The sequence below is a fragment of the Asterias rubens genome, chromosome 10 (genome assembly GCF_902459465.1).
Source record: "Asterias rubens chromosome 10, eAstRub1.3, whole genome shotgun sequence".
In the NCBI taxonomy this organism is placed as follows: domain Eukaryota; kingdom Metazoa; phylum Echinodermata; class Asteroidea; order Forcipulatida; family Asteriidae; genus Asterias; species Asterias rubens.
Genome location: NC_047071.1, coordinates 20323954 through 20342048, shown reverse-complemented (window position 1 = coordinate 20342048; position 18095 = coordinate 20323954). Strand labels below are relative to the sequence as shown.

The window sequence follows — 18095 nt, the reverse complement described above, 5'->3', positions numbered from 1 at the left end:
TTTTGAACTAGTCGATTTTTTCAGGTCAGGTTTGCTAAAATGTGATTAAACGTTCGTTCATCTTTCATTATTCAACGTTATTTGACTTCTTTGTTGTTCAGTCGTCCGTATTAATTGCCTTCCTCTACCAATAGTATGAAATAAAAGACCCCGAGTGTTGTTAAAGGCATTAACGTTTCAAAGGATAATAACAGTGAACAACAAAAGATTGGCTCAAATGAAGCACTTCTTGTGTATTGCCTTGACTTTTCACATCCATATGGATAAAACGTAAAGGAAAACATTCCAAGTAAGTAATACATGGGAAAATGAAGAACTTTCATCTTACATGCAATTAATTGCTCACTTATTGGTTCAGTAGTTTACATAATAGTGCTCAAAACTAAAAAGACACCTGCCCCAGCACATTCATTCCTTATTTGAAATACATGTTTTAACTGCTTTACTCTGAATTTGTTATAATCAGCTTCCTCAAAATCCATGATGGTAGACTGAAGTCACTTCTCATCAACCTGAAAGTCACCTGGAAGTGGTATTTTTTCAAAATAAAGCTTTTGTCACTAATGTATGTGTTTTAATTGAGTGGAATGTGAATGAACAGTTAACTAAGGTTTTAAACAATCACTTCTTATGTTATTTACAAATTTAAGAGTAGACCCCGACCCGAGAGGGCACTGTTCGTGACGTCAATCGAGGCAGACTTTGCCTGTAATGCGTAGAGTAAACACAATTGCAAAGTACATGTACGGACCAAGTCGTGAGTTTGTACGTTTCAAAAACGTACTTTGCACGTGTGTTTACTATACGCATTGCAGGCAAAGTCTGCCTCGATTGACGTCACAAAAGGGGTAGGCGGAGTCAGCCCCCCAAACAACTTTATATTTTTTTTAAACATATAAATCGTGACAAACAGCTACTAAAAAAATTGTTTTATTGTTCGTAAGCATATACTCTTATGTTTGAAAAAATATATATATTTCCAGGTAACTTTAAGATGCATTTAAAACACACAGAGAAGGTTTCAATGTCAGCAGGTATAAGACTTATTAAACAGGCTAAATAATTGCCAGGGTGACTCCAGAATGTCTTATTTGGGTTTTCTCTTTCCCCCAGAAAACAAAACCCCAGGAAATTAAATCCTCCGCCAAGCTCAAGTTCGTTTCACATTGATGAAATCTTCCGGGGAAACTGAATCCTTGAGTTTGATAACTCTGGGTTATCTGACTTATAGCCGTATAGCCTACTCTCAAGCAACGGGTTAGCTATTTCCCGACAAATAGCATTTATTATTCTCATATAACTTATCACTTCTAAACTTGAACATATATAACCTGTTAATCATTGATAATTAACAAATTATTTGTAAATAATCAGCCCCAAATGTATTGAACCATGATTATGGTATAGTTTACTTTAGTTATCTTGAACACTTCACATCAGTTTTAAATTCAATTCATAAATACCTCAGACTGTTTCGCTACTCCTATTGGTGGAGAGCGCGTCACGTGGGTGTGTATAAACCTTTGTTTATGACCAGTAAAGAGTGTTGAAACATGGGCGTGACACGCGAGCTTGCACCTGTTCTTATAAGACAGTTTCTTTATTCCTATTGGTCGAGAGCAACGGCTGAAACAGTTGTGCCACATCACGCGATACGTGCGACGCGCACAGCATTCCCTTATAAGGGGTTGTTTACCCGAGGGCGGCGGAGGGCTTTACCATTTTATAGCTGGAGGGGTGTTGTGTTGAAAGAAATCATTGAACAATTATAATTTTTGCATTTATTTTACTTTTTGACCAAAAAGTGTTGATGTTTTTGACCGAAAACGTACTTATGAATGGGAATGAAAGTGTGTTGAATCGGGTTTCAACTAATGGTTTAAACCCGCCGAGGCCTGGTTTTTGATAATTTACCTCGACTTCGTCTCGGTAAAATTATCAAGAACCAGGCCTCGTTGGGATTAAACTACTAGTTGAAAACCTTTTCACCACACATTGATTCCCTTATTTAACATTAATTTGAGTGCGTTATTTGTCTACCAATTTCGCGGGGAAAAAATCAAACGTTTTAAATTCCCTTTTATTGATAAAATAAACTAAAAACTAATAATTGTATTTTAAAATAATATCTTTAACGTATCAAAAATCCACAGACTGTCCACCATAATGTAACTATCACGAGATACCAAGGTGAATTTAAACGGTTGCCATGGTATACGTCTCTTGTCAGATTGTTTAACGATCGTGCCCCGTAACTAATTTTAGAAAGTCGCCTCATTTGGTAATCTGCTAGCTCCAATCTTAAAAGGCTTTACTAGCAACAAAATACACAAGAGTGATGTTGTGCATTAAATGCCTCTGTCCTATTATGATTAGCTTTAGTATAAACAATTATCATAAAGAAGGATTTTGAAGGGAAACATTGCCTATAATTGAATACTTTGGGCTTTAAAAAGAAAGATGTTCAAAAAGTATTATATAATATAATGATTCACTCAAATATCCTTTCAAAATGTGTGGTTTCATGCTTGTCGTTCAGTACAAAATGTTGTACCGTACGTGTCAGTCCGTGAATTAAAAGGAAATCCACATAATAAATGCTAGCAATATGTTGTATGAATCGTTATAATTATTCTACTCTACTTATAAAATTAATTAAAAATTAATATCTTTCAAACTACATGTACATTAATTCACTAACAACTCCGTTTTAAAGCCCAAAAGGCATACTCTAGGGCATATATAATTACTAAACAAGTACTTGTTCTCTTACCTAGATAGGCGAGCAATACACTGAACCTTTTTACACCACCCATGTTCACATCTGACTATGAATAGAACTGTAGTCTTGTCGTATCGCCGAGTTTAATAAGACCTACTTTATTCGTTTTACATTGAATTGGGGGAGATATTAATATCACGCCGATACTGGTGATAATGGGGGCAGATATTAATATCACGCAGATGCTGGTGATTTAAGCGTGATAAACTGGCATCCAATTGGATTGCTTCATAAGACTAAATTGAAAGAGGATATTGCCTTAACAAGAGGGGAACCTTGATTAGAGGGCTGGAAGAGGGTACTGTAAAAAAAAAAAAAAAAATGATTGAAATGGTTTATGTGTAATGAAAATTGCAGGCAAGTTATTTTTTGGCATAAATCGGGAGACTTAATAAAATATAACACAGCTTACATTTATACACGGTGAGACTTAAATTATAAGACAAATAAAATTTTACATCAGCGAGACTTGTTGTCAGCATTTCGGTGACACCTTCGGAACCTACGCACTCGCTTACATTATCAAACTGTTTCCAACAGACTCTGGAAAGTACTTTGGATGTAGTGCTTTAAAGCAATTGGACCCTTTCGGTACAGAAAAAAAAAAGTTCACAGATTTACAAATAACTTACAGGGTTTACAGAAGGTAGTGGTTAAATACTTCTCTTGAAATATTATTCCATGAAATGCTTTACTTTTTGAGAAAACAGTAAAACAATATCAATTCTCGTTAACGAGAATTACGGATTTATTTTAAACACATGTCATGACACGGCGAAACGTGCGGATACAAGGGTGGGTTTTCCCGTTATTTTCTCCTGACTCCGACGACCGATTAAGCCCAAATTTCCACAGGTTTGTTGTTTGATATAGCGTTGTTATACATGAAGTGTGGGCCTTGGACAATACTGTTTACCGAAAGGGTCCAATGGCTTTAAACAAATCGGTGCTATGGGTAAAACCAAATAATAAGAAGTACCAAGTTAACCTATAATATATAGAATGGAGTTATAATCAAGTATAAGCACACTATGTCCACAAAGGAATACATTAGTCTTCCTATAGATAAATCAGAAAGTCTACGAAAAAACGTGCTAGCAATAACCAATACAAGAGAATGAAAAAATCAACAAATTTGTTCATGTTGTGTCCAATGTGTACGTTGTGATCTAAAGTTAGCGTCTTTATTTGTTCCTATTTGCCTCTCATAATACCAAGTCGTAATGGTTCAACGAATGAGCTTTTCGTACAGTAGTGCCCGAGGAAACACTGGTAAAAACCATAGTAAAAAATGGCCATGTGCTGGAAACGACAGTTTTTGTGTGAAACTAATTGAAAAGGTCTTAATGAGTGTTCAGTATTTGTGCAGTTCTTTACTGCTACTCATTTAGTACCTAAACTTGACAACATTGCTTATGGTCGGTACGTTACTAAGGTCAGTGTCTTGAACGTCACGTCCTATCGATGCTGAGATGTGAGTAGTACCAGTTATAAATCCAAGCCCAGTAGGCCAGCTATTCTCTTCAACTTTATTACGATACACGGCGTTCAGCTGAAATTAAACAGATATGGTTAATTCAATTCAATGAATTGGTTCATTTCACATGGGTTTGGAGTAATGGAACTGTTTTGTATCGAATCATTCTGTAACTTTGTAACATACCTTCGGGAAGAACATCATGCAAAGCGAAGTCGTTATGCAAAATAGCATAAAAGAAGAAACTAGGCCATAAGTGACTCCAATTGAAGACACTGAGAGCGCATTATACCAACTTGCCTTGCACTACCTGCAGCTTGAATGCATCGTACTGCTAGAGCATCACTTCTATTTATACTCGTGTAGCCCACCACACCACTCTACTCATACTAGGGGGGTCATGTCGTAATGATTGTTCACTATAGACCGCTGACAGTGCTCCTTGGGTGATTATTACGTATTGCACAAAAAGCATTGTAATCAAAGGTCTATCATTGGCTGGAAGTTATAGACGTGTGGATGTTATGGTGGCCCTGAAGGGACACAGCCAGTCGTGAATATTTTTGTGAAGTCGTATATTTATTCACGACAAGTCGCGAATATTTTGGCGACGTCGCGAATATTTTCACGACTAGTCGCGAATATTTTCACGACGTCGTGAATATTCTGCGACTAGTCGTGAATAATTCTGCGATAGTCGTGAATAAATTCGCGACTAGTCGTGAATATTTTTTTCAGTTGCTTGAGTGTGTAATTCTTACACGGCACGCGTAGAGAGCCAAGCTATGACGATTGTTGCCACTCGGCTATGTGTATGGGTACCGGTCAACTCGGTCCCAAGCCAACTTGGTCCCAGTCAACTCGGTCCCAAGTCAACTCGGTCCCAAGTCAACTCGGTCCCAAGTCAACTCTCGTCCTTTATTTCCTTTATTTTTTAGTTATGTATTTAATTGAATGTGGTGTGAATGGGTTTACATGAATAGATTTTGATATTATTTATTATCACGTGTAAGTTAATTTTTACTTACTTTTTATTTTCAACTAACCTTAATGTTTTGTTTTACTATTTTATTGGTACTGTTTTTTATATTTTTATTACGTGTAAGTTAGCTGGAAAGTTTTGTTCATTATTAAAAACCAAACATTATTTTCCTCATGTTTTATTCTCAGAAATCGTACTGTTTTTATATTATTTGTTGTATGTGTTTTTGAGAAATTTTGTTGATAAAATAAAGATCTGTTACACTTCAAGAAATCAAAGAGGATTCAAATATATTAGTAAATTAATGTGTATTGTTGAGAGCCATATCAGAAAACTACTCTGGTTGAAAGCAAAAAACATTTGAACACATTGTTTTTTAGTATTGCCCAACACCATTATGGTAATTTTCACTTGTTTAGACATTTATTCCAATATTAGGCATCGAATATACCCCGAAAATCGGTGCACAACTCATCCCGTTTCCATAAGTTTCCGTTTCCGTAGTTATTTTTGTAATCGAAGTTCGAAAAAACAGTGTCTGATTTTCATCAATATTTCGGGGGTTTTCAAGGTTGAATTACTCCAAACCCAAATAATTCTGAATGCTAAAGGATTAATCTTTCAGTTAAACTTGGTAGGGGATTACGTGATGCGTTGCACCCTGCCGTGACGGAACGAACTCGCATTTCAAGTTGGAAATAACAACGCAAATTGCTCTAACAGTTCAGGTAAAAATTGTCAAATTTATTGCTGAAATTGTCTACACATTATATTTAACCTTATCTTTTAGTAGTTAAAATTTACCTATTGTTGGTCCGACTACGCCGGGCTTAAAAATTGACGTTTTCATTTCGTAAAAAATAGTTGTTTTAATGAGTGTGTTAATAGACGTCGCACTTTTAAAAGTAAATTTTTCTAGCGTTTATGTTTTTCAAAACGGGTCGTTAAATTTATAGTGTCAAGGTCATCGAACATTACATATTATTTTGGACAGGAAGGTCGTATGATCATGATTTTTATTTTATTTAAAATGTTGAGATTTGCTTGTTGGGATTATTATGATATAAACTCAAAAATGAAATTTACTCGATATTCATCATTACGAAGGAGCGGGTGACATATAACGTTATGTTTTTTCTGAAGAGTGAAAGTGCTAACGTTTATTGCCTAGCATATGATAGCCTACTCCTACTAAAGTACTCAGTAAAACTATAACGTTAGGCCTAGGCCTACCGTTAGGGCCAAACGTTAAAGGAACACGTTGCCTTGGATCGGTTTAGTTGGTCTTTGAAAAGCGTTTGTAACGTTAGTTTTGCTTAAACAACCCACCATCGATTTACATCAGTCGGAATTCTCCTCCGGATCCATCATCGTACGGGACAGCTTTTACTTATTCTTACTAAGCCGTCAACGTGAATACAGTAATTACACACTCAAGCTACTGAACACATATTCGCGAATTTATTCGCGACTAGTCGCAGATACTAGTCGCAGATACTAGTCGTGAAAAAAATCGCGACTCGTCGTGAAAAAATTGGCGACGTCGCCAAAATATTCGCGACTTGTCGTGAATAAATTCACGACGTCGCAAAAATATTCACGACGTTGCAAAAATATTCGCGACTTGTCGTGAATAAATTCACGACGTCGCAAAAATATTCACGACTGGCTGTGTCCCTTCAGGGCCACCATAGGATGTAGTGCGTAATGGTGGATGTAGTGCGTAATGTGTGTGCAGGTGCACGCTTCCGCTATTTTACCCGACCTACGCCGCGGGTATTTACTTCTACAATATTGTTCAAGAGGGTAAGTATCAGTGATATGTATAACATTATTTGCAATTTAAGGAGTGAAAAATGTCTTGGTTTCATGCACTACCAAATTTCCATGACCATAATCGTTAGCTTATACTCTCATCAGAGTCGAGTTTGGAAATATTGCTGCGTTACGAAATTTGATGATACTTCCGAAAATGGTATGAAGCTCAACGCAATGTCATTTGAAGGTGCATGCAGGATTGGTTAGAGCTGGATTTATCGACATTGCTTGGTATGAACAACCTACATAAAATAGCAAAACTGTGAAAAATAGGGGGCTTATTCCGTTGTGTGGGTCAGAGGAAAGAAAAGCTGAAAAACCATGTACTTTACTGGGAATCCCTCAGCCGGGGTTCAACCATCTGAGCCGATGAAGTGCAAACGGCTCTATAGAAGGGCAACATTTCAAAAAGGGCTTTTTAAAATCACATCAAGCGGAAACACAACTCATCCGAGTCCTTTGTTGGGGATACACTGCTTGTTAAACTACTGGGAGTATTCTTTAGACAAACTAAAGATCAATTGGATACACACGTTGCTTGTAGTGGCCGAACGTGTGGAGTGCCTATGTCTGGTTAGACCATAGACGAATCCCTATGTATGACCTTTGTGCAAGACACCTCATCGCCCGGGGTACATGATGTACACACTGTAAAGAAAACTCCCGGATTCCAAAGTTGGGTTAAACTGACCCAGAACTGAGTCAAATCCTTTTTATTTTACCAGTTTCTTGGTCACGCAGACCCGAAACGAGTCGGAATCCCTGGCTACAGGAAGCAATGTTTTCCCCTGCACATTAGAACTGCCACCCTCAAAAGTTTTCCTGGTAGTTTTTTTGTAGGGATTCCCTCTTTTGAATCGATAAAAAACAATTTCCCATTAAAAAGCACTTCGGCAGTGGCTATTTCGTAACGAAGAGTTAGAAGAACAAAAATCACCTCCCGGAATCAGGTTCAAATTTGCCCCAAAAATGTTGCACTCATACTCTGTTCTGATAAGTGGACTCGCCTTAACTGTTTGTTGTAATTATGCAACGGCTTATGGCAAAGTGTATGTTTTGCTCTTTTCAGCGCTTTGATCTCGAAAAAGGCGCTGTTGTATGTATGTTTATGTGTTTTTTTGTTTGTTTTTCTCAACTTAATCCAAACCGAAATGCTATCCAACTGTGTCACTAGATGGCGCTTTATATTAGGCCTATGTCCCTGCTTCCAGAACCTCATCACAAGGCACTGGGCTGACGTCTCTGATCCCCAGTGGCTGATGTATGTGCATAATGTGCATTTTACCCATCCCTGAACACCACCACCAACCGCCAGAGAAATAAATGTATCGTTATTCGTTCTTGTACATCTCTTCCCTATAGTGAGTGTCACATTATGAGGAATGTAAATAAACCATCTCGATGAGACACTGCATTGTCAAGTAACTAGCTATTGCTGAGTATAAGGGCCGGGTTTCAATAAAGATAGCCCACTCTTCGTAAATGAGCTGATTTTAAGGTGCAAACAAGTTTAATTTATAGACATCTTGAACATTATTTAATACACATTTTCCGACAATACGTTATACAATTTTAGAGTGTAATGTTTTAACGGAAACAATCCCTTTTTAACTTCAAACTATCTGGGCCCAATTTCATGGCTCTGCTTACCGTAAGCACGGATTGGGCAAACAACTCCTTTCTGGGAAGAAAGGAATTCTGTGATTACGCAAGCGTGTTTCACGGGTTAGCGCTTTGCCCTCTGTTCACGCGTACTCCGCGCTAAGTTACTACTAGGCATTCTACGCTTTTATCTGGCGCAGAAATTCGGCGCTTGCAAGTAAGCAGGGAATCGTGATCGTAAGCGCAGATTACGGCGGTAAAGCAGAGCCATGAAATTGGGCCCTGATATGATGCAAATTTGCCAGTCCACGTAGAAGCCATCCGTAGGCTACAAGACATGGTTGATGACAGTCATTTATCTTTTGGAGTTCTTATAAAAAGGGCGGTCATTAATGGATTCAGGGTAACTTAATGACAGGTTTTAATACATATTCATAAATACCTCAGACAGTTTCGCTATTCCTATTGGTGGAGAGCGCGTCACGTGGGTGTGTATAAACATTTGTTTATGACCAGTAAAAAGTGTTGACACATGGGCGTGACACCAGGCTTGCACCTGTTCTTATAAGACAGTTTCTTCATTCATATTGGTCGAGAGCAACGGCTGAAACAGTTGTGCCGCATCACGCGATACGCGCGACGCGCACAACATTCCCTTATAAGGAGTTGTTTACCCGATGGCCTTACCATTTCATAGCTGGAGGAGTATTGTGTTGAAAGAAATCATTGAACAATTATAATTTTTGCATTTATTTTACTTTTTGACCAAAAAGTGTTGATGTTTTTGACCGAAAAGGTATTTATGAATGGGAATCAAAGTGTGTTGAATCGGTTTTCAACTAGTGGTTTAAACCCGCCGAGGCCTGGTTCTTGATAATTTACCTTGACGTAAAATTACCAAGAATCAGGCCTCGTTGGGATTAAACCACTAGTTGAAAACCTCTTCACCACACATTGGTTCCCTTATTTATTACTTGTGTTTACAAGATGGTTGTACATACAAACTGTGTAAAAACCTCATAGAAATCGTAACTTCTGTCAGTGAATGGAAACAGTGGCATAATAAGAACACTTAAGTAATAACAAAATATAATTCGAAACAAATTGTAAATAACATCTCGAAATAACAATTTAATGATTAATGGAGTTGGCTGTTATTTGAATTTAACTAATATTGAGCAAATCTGGTAGTCATATAACTAGTTGAAATTGATATGATTAAGCACAGAATCATCCTTAAAGAAAAACTCTGAAGTTACATTTACTGTTTCATATCGATATGAAATGAAACACAGTCGCAGTGCAGACCTTGCATTACTTTTGGGATTCCTGTATACTGTACACTGTGATAAAGACGTCTGAATCGTGTACTTTAACGCGCATAATTGCGAGAACGTTCGTGAATTAAACACTCTATGACCCTGGAAAGTGCTGTGTATAGTAATTTACACATAAAAACCGGTGCTTGGGTAAAACAAGACAATTTAAATTGATTGGTTAGTTGCTCATTTTGTATACAATAACAAAATATCTTTGTGCCTAGAAGTCAATATGTTTCCCTGAAATATCCAAAAGTTTATACGAAACAATCTGTAGCATGAGATGCAATAACCAGTATAATGAAATCTGATAAAAGAATCAACCGATTCAGAAGAGTCTGATATACTTTGTGATCTTAATTTGCTTCTTTGTCTACTAATTTCCCCCTCTCTTCACTTAGTCATAAATGGCTTTATGAATGGTTTTTCCTCACATCGCCCAAGAAACCATAAGTACAAAATAAGGAAAACGTCCATGGTTTGCCAATTGATTTGAGAAAACATAATGTGCACATTGGCACACTATTATTGCAATCTACAGAAACACATGCAGACTTAAGTGCTATAGGTGCCCTCCATACTATGGGTGTGAAACCAAGCCTATTTACTCAATCTTAATGAGTGTTCAGTATTTGTGCAGTTCTTTACTGCTACTCATTTAGTACCTAAGACTTGACAATATTGCTTATGGTCGGTACGTTACTAAGGTCAGTGTCTTGAACGTCACGTCCTATCGATGCTGAGATGTGAGTAGTACCAGTTATAAATCCAAGCCCAGTAGGCCAGCTATTCTCTTCAACTTTATTACGATACACGGCGTTCAGCTGAAATTAAACAGATATAGTTAATTCAATACAATGAATTGGTTCATTTCACATGGGTTTGGAGTAATGGAACTGTTTTGTATCGAATCATTCTGTAACTTTGTAACATACCTTCGGGAAGAACATCATGCAAAGCGAAGTCGTTATGCAAAATAGCATAAAAGAAGAAACTAGGCCATAAGTGACTCCAATTGAAGACACTGAGAGAAAAGATAACGGCACAGCAACGACACAGCAGATGACGGTGTTATAGATTGATAGACCTACGTAGTAACTATCGTTCAGACCGGGAACGTTGATGTTTCTGAAAAACACAAGACAATCAACATTTTACAAAAATGGTGATAAGGTTGTTCAAATGGTTGATTAGTTCTCTCTTCGTTGTAATTAAAACAAACTGATATCAAAATGCGCGAATTTCCAAAACACTCGCGTGAATCATGACATTCTCAACAACTACATGCTCATTGGTTATCAACATTGGTTTGGTTAACTTCAAAACAGCCATGAATGTACAAAGCCCTTCGAGTACATGATGCATGCCTAAATCTTAACCCAGGACTGTTCATCCTCTCTGTGGATTTACTGCCCTTAGCGTACTATTGGAAAATGTGCATGTAAATGCTTGTTTATAACTGGTTATATTATTCAAGCGTATGGGTTTGCAGAAGGCATTAGATAAATCAAACAAAAGCAAAGGCAAGTTTTGTTTGTTTGTACCTCGTTGACCAAGCCAGGAACGCGCCAAACACCACGACAAACGCCTTGTAGACGAGTATAACCATCATCCATATGTTGTTACTTTCAGACGTGCAGTTTACATACAGCATCTCATACCGTCTGTAGTTTGCCAAATCATCCTCGGTCTGAGAAAGTTAAACATAAATTCTTTATTAAAATGACGTCCATGTCCAGTGAATTGGATATCTTTATCTCTATTGTTATCAAAATGTAAAAGTTGGATGATCGTAAACGCAAATACATTGCGTTTATACTTCATAAAATCTTATGTATGCAAGCACCTGGTTTGCCGATGTTCAATAATTTTGTGCGTTTTATGTTTGGATATACCAACTGAGAAAACTGGTCAATTATTATTACCAGTGCCTTTCAGCTTTTTGTGTCCTCTTTAAAAATCTAAATATTCATTGAAATTTTGGCAGTAATGCCAAGAATAATGCTTGCGTACCTGCGGAATATTGATTCTAACTTCTTCAATATGTAGAGGATCAATGATCTGCCATGGGATGAGGATTGCGAAATCTACCAGAAGCAGCACAACAATAATACCAAAGAGATATCGGTCCTTGATTACCTAGACACAAATGAACATAAAAAGCATCAGCAGTTAAAAACTTCAACAAACAACCACAATTATTGTGCCCTATGTGTGTGCCAGATCTTGCACAGAAAGACTCCCACCCTGAAAACCTCTGAAGATTTTCTGAGCTTTCAAGTACACAACAAGACAGGGGTTCATGATAAAAACCTACCTATTGAGCACCCAAAGAATTTTATGTATTTTTCTCATATTCGATAATTGCCGTTTTGCAAGTCAGTAGAAGACGTTTTATTACGTTTAAGAGAAACAAAAATCATAATAATTAATTTGATGACAATCAACAATTACCTTTTTCTTTGTTTTGTTGTAGATGATGATACTGTATACTCTCCACGTCTTTGAGAACATTCCACCAAAAGCAAGCGTGAATGCCACTGCAATGAGCCAGGATCGAGTCTGAAAATAAAGTAGGGACAATGCACAAATCAAATATGTTGGTAGGAAGACAGATTTATAAACTTTAGCATAAAGACTGCAGAGTAATCTTCAAACGAATCAGTTTGGTTTCCATCGATACGACAACAAATATAAAACACAATTAGCAGTGCTATACATCCTCATAAGAGCTCTAGGATTGAACAGCTAGCAATTCAAACTACAGTTAACTGTTTCTATTTTACAGCAAGACAATACGACAAGTTTTAACTGCATTTATATAATTTGTGAACGAAATTCACAGATATGAAACTGGCCCAGCTGATTTGAGTGATTTATGCAATACTTGCTTACCTTGCAGATTGTTACCAACGAGTTGTCATCTACCATTGAACGATCAATGCCCAGTAGCATCACACACACATACGCCATCATGATACCACACGCTATGAAGTTATTGATATTGGGGCTGGACATTTTTATTTGTCTGCAGATGAAAGAAAAGGTATGGGAAAAATTTATAACTTGTTTGCTTTATGATTTTTTTTCAGTCCCAACCCAAAAAAAAATAATTGAGTGATGGAACCACTGATCTCAAATTTCAAACGTGGTCGAAAACTAAAACCTTTAATTTCGGGATTCTGCTTTGTTTGTGCAGTATTCACGTGTTAAAACGTAACTACTACTTACTTGTGTTTGCGCTTCCAAAAGTTAAATCCCAGAAACATCAATGCAAGGACAATTCCAAGAATTGCCAATACCGACATGATGGCTACGATGAGAAGGGGCGTGGCTTGTAGGTTCACTATGGTTACAGTGATGTCAGAATCGTACGGGGGATGCCCTCCTATTACAGACAAATGGAATCATTGCACACTCTACCAACTGGATACGGACATAATTCATAGAGCTGCGTTCAGCAGAAAAATATTTCTGAATAACTTTCTACCAAAATACTAATGCGCAGGATACCAGTTAAATATGGCATGTGGCAACTGCTAGATGGTAAACGTTAACTACGAATATTCGTCGTACTTGTTGTGCTTCAAGAAGTTCATGATATTGGGTGTGCTGTCTTTATGTATGAATACAATACAATACAGTACAATGAATCAATGTCTCTTGTGTAAAAAAAACTGTGGGTACTTTTTGTTACACAAAACACAGTGTCCACAGATTTACATTAAATAATGATAATGATAGAAAGCGTACCTTAAAATATTAGTTGCTAAGGTGCTGCAGTTTTTAGGAAAACAATTTCATGAAAATACGTTTTGACATGCTAAAATCATTTCGACTTTATGATCACTAAGACGAAAATTATTAGCATGACATTGTTTTTACTCATTATGAGTAAGACCCTTTCAACAGCTACTTGAGCGGGATGTTTTCAACGAAAATTGTATTTTAACTTGTTTATACTGCGTTTGTACACCATTTAAAAAAAAATTAAATTAACAATTAAAAAAACATTTGAAAAACTAAAAACAGTTCTGCCGCTGACGGCGCACGTCAAAGGACAGTGCTTTGACGTCATTTGTTGGGGTTTGTTTGTTACACCTCCACGCAGCAACAAAGCGGCTTTACAAATTGGAGCTCCCAACTATGACGTTTTGAGCAAGAACACGTGACGGAGCTTTTCGCAAATCTCTCAGGAAAGCGCTGGATAAGGGTATTCAAAATGATACACAATTAAAGCCTATTTATAATCATATGACTCGATTTCCTTATTCATTAAAAACATTTTAAATGAAATTCAGCAAAGTTCACGACTTGACATTTTCGTTCAACTTGCTATTATAAACAAAATCACTTACCACTGTAATACCAAAGATTCTCAACAGGAATATTCCAGTGAAGCTTTTTCTTGATGTTGTCAAATGTTCCCACAATGATATCTTCGCCGGCTAGACATGTGGAAAGAAAAGATAGTTATACATAAGCCATAACATGTTTACTTCACAACAAGAACTTGACGTACTCTTTTAATATAGACGACCGGAGTTTACTGATCAAAACGTCGAGTTGTGATAGGCATAAGCTCCTTCTAAACTTACCTATATTTTGCTCTACCAGTAAATTGCCAATCCTGGCGCCAGTCTTGGTGAACTTGACAGGACCCTGGAAAAAAACCAGAAAACTCGTTAATAGTATCTGAATTTATTCAGTTTCAAAGCGAAAAGGACATCGCTACTTTCAATACCATCGTCGATTGAGTTGATCGGGCACCTACTGATCGATGCTTCTCTAGGGTAATTGCACGTGTGCAGTGATCACCGTTCATTAAACGCTTAATATTAAAATATATCAGAAAGCTTCACGTGCAGGGTGGTGCAATGGTTTAATGAGGGAAAATAAATGAGAACATGAAGGCTTTCTTATGTTAGGTTATTTGGAACACTTATTACCCACCGACAAACCACTAAACTCCAGATTCAAAATGGTGTCACCGACTACCCGTGCGTATTCCTCATCCCCGTACTGGTAGGTATCCAGTCTCCTTCTTAATAAAGTTTCAGCTTGATGCATGGCCGTTGCTAATGCCCACATACCATCGTAACCCAACGCAGCCAGTGCAGCATCAGTCCGGGTAAGAGTGTATCCCACAACGTCTTCCATGTGTAGCTGAAAGTCAATTGTACTCTGCGATGGAGTAGAGAAGGGAAACATTAGGACAACAAATGTGCAAGTTTTGGGGGTTATCAAGGTTAACAGCTGTTGTTACAGCCACGTGTTATTCAAATTTAAATTCTTGCACACTAATCACAGCCGATGTTGATTCCTGAAGAAATTCCTGGAATTGGTCCGTTAATTGACCACCAAGCAGGCTGCTTGATGTTGACCACTCGTACACCATTGGTCATCCCCTAATTGATACCACACTTTTCAGTAGACTGCGTATCGCATTTTGATGTAGTCTGGTTCCCAGACCCAAAAATCTCCGACTAGGCTCTGTCGAATTTAGCGTCCGGTATCACCCAAAATCACGTGACCAAAAAGGAGGAATTCCTCCTTTTTCGAATTTAACCGAAATGTTCCGAACGTGTTGTCGTCAACATTCAGTAGACTGCGTATCGCATTTTGATGTAGTCTGGTTCCCAGACCCAAAAATCTCCGACTAGGCTCTGTCGAATTTAGCGTCCGGTATCACCCAAAATCACGTGACCAAAAAGGAGGAATTCCTCCTTTTTCGAATTTAACCGAAATGTTCCGAACGTATTGTCGTCAACATTCGGACAGTATCGTTGATGGTCGGTATGGAATCATATTAAATGTCAGTCCTGTCGGCCGTAGATCCAGGAGTTTTTATGTCAGCTATTGTTATTTAAAGCAAACGCAGGCGTTGTGCCTAAATAAATTAGGTGTTTTGACTTGAGTGTTCATTAGACATTGATTGGGGATTAAGTGTCATGGTTTTTGAAAGTAGTAAAAATAGGGCAAATCTGGTGACTAGCTGTCGAAATTATACGTGTTCAACCAGATTGTCATTTGCCGATCAAAATAATCTCGTAACGCTACGGCCTGGCGGCCGTCGGGAGGAGGGTTACGTTATCGCAACTAGTGCAGACATTCCCTGGAGATGACTCCCGACCCTGACAAGTTGCGTCATGCTCTATTTTTAACCGTGGGTGATACCTGACCTAAGATTTTTAACAAGAGACGTCAAGGAATCTTTGGTCAGGGGACCAGACTAATTTTGATGCAGACATAATGGTGGACGTACTTTCAATACAAATTTCCAGTCACAACATACCCGATGCGCGTCCCGTGGGGCTTGACCCAGTGTGTGGTCAGTATAACCTACAATCTGTGTCAACATGATCCCGAAGGGGTCAACCTGTAAGCGAAGAAACAAATCTCATTGTTAAAGCTGTTTTCTCTGTCAATCTGGCCCGAAAATGTGTCAGGCTCCGTTGACCTGAAATCTGAGTCAATTCTTACCCGGGATTCGGGAGTTATAGAGAAACATTTTCTAACCTTTCCACAAGAAGTAATCTCGTTGCTTCTTTCGAAGTTATTGAAAGTAACTGCCAAATAGCCTTCGGTTGCAGTCTTGAGTTGGTCTGCAGTACAGTTGACTCCGTCTGTTTTCTGTTGCCAGTTATCGGGAAAATATCCGGGTACCATCCATACATAGTTGGGACCGTACAAACCTAAATGAAAGGCCTTAGACCAGGAAAATACAAATTACTTGTTTTGAGCAAAAGTATATGCTTTACATTAAACCAACGGTCGGTTATCCTCCTAGATAATGTCGGTTAGTTCCGACTAAAAAAATAAATATAAATCGTTCAGACAAGTTGGACACAGTCGAAATCCCTAAACGCAGCATTGTGGAGAAGCAGTCGGGTTAATACTAACTTTACAAAATACCTCCCTCGCAGTATCTTCGTAAAAACTTGTAGCAATGATCCGTGCGTCTTTTCCCTGCAAAAATATAAATCAAATATCAGAACAATCAAATTATACAAATGTATTGAATCGTATATTATATAACCTATTATTTTAATTTCTGCATGTTACTTTTTATTAATTTTTTATTGTAAGTTACCATTTTGCAGTTTCCCATTTCCAATTCTTTTATTTATTTATTGATCTGTTTATTTGTCCCCAACGTTTTTATTGTCAGTGTTATTTGATGATTTAGAGTAATAATTAATGTCTTTGCTAATCACATATGTTGTTTAGTCTTTGGACTCGTTGTGTGGAAATAAAATTAAATTTAATTAAACGGTAGAATGTGAAAAGGAATTAAAGTAACCTATCCATGCTCAACAGATGCTTTCAACTTGATATTCGACGGTTCACCACTAAAGGTGTTAACAATCTTCATAATTACCTTGAGACGTAATAAAGATTCGTAGGGATCATTCAAGAAACTCTCAGCAAGGAATATTGAGAAGTTACTAACCAGTGCCTCATCGTTGACTGCTGCCATTCTCTGGTAAAGAATATCACATGGTGAAATCATTGAATAAATAACACAACACACAAACCGGCAGCGATACTACCATTAAAAACTAGCATTCATAAATACCTCGGACAGTTTCGCTATTCCTATTGGTGGAGAGCGCGTCGTGGGTGTGTATAAACCTTTGTTTATGACCAGTAAAAAGCGTTGAAACATGGGCGTGACACGCGAGCTTGCACCTGTGCTTATAAGACAGTTTGTTCATTCTGATTGGTCGAGAGCAACGGCCGGGACAGTTGTAAGGAGTTGTTTACCCGAGGGCCTTACCATTTAACAGCTGGAGGGGTGTTGTAATGAAAGAAATCATCGAACAATAAGAATTTTTGCGTTAAAATATATTTTACTTTTTGACTAAAAAGTGTTGATGTTTTTTGACCGAAAAGGTATTTATGAATGAATGTTAAAAGGAACTTTGTCTTTGATACATACCGCCTGGTGAGGTTCTCCTGCTCGGTATAACAGGGCAATCTTTTCCCAGCCAAACTGTCGAATAATCTGGGCGAAAGCTGTCCCGAAAGAAGCTGATGATTGCATGAGATAAATGTGTGGATACTTATCACGATCACTTAGAACCGGTGACGAGGCAATTGACACCTAATACG

General features: G+C 37.7%; 1 protein-coding gene across 1 annotated transcript; it reads right to left on the bottom strand.

Annotated features, from left to right (window-relative positions):
• Nucleotides 1-9572: 9572 nt before the first annotated feature.
• Nucleotides 9573-18081, bottom strand: LOC117295748 (gamma-aminobutyric acid type B receptor subunit 2-like). Its single transcript, XM_033778478.1, has 14 exons — nt 17923-18081; nt 17362-17463; nt 16884-16949; nt 16500-16688; nt 14934-15164; nt 14579-14642; nt 14339-14428; nt 13212-13368; nt 12876-13008; nt 12435-12542; nt 11994-12119; nt 11525-11670; nt 10916-11108; nt 9573-10804 (listed from the first exon to the last, which is right to left on the bottom strand). Exons 1-14 carry the CDS (start codon nt 18025-18027, stop codon nt 10646-10648), a joined length of 1869 nt encoding a protein of 622 aa, XP_033634369.1. The 5' UTR covers nt 18028-18081; the 3' UTR covers nt 9573-10645.
• Between the last annotated feature and the right edge of the window lie 14 nt (nt 18082-18095).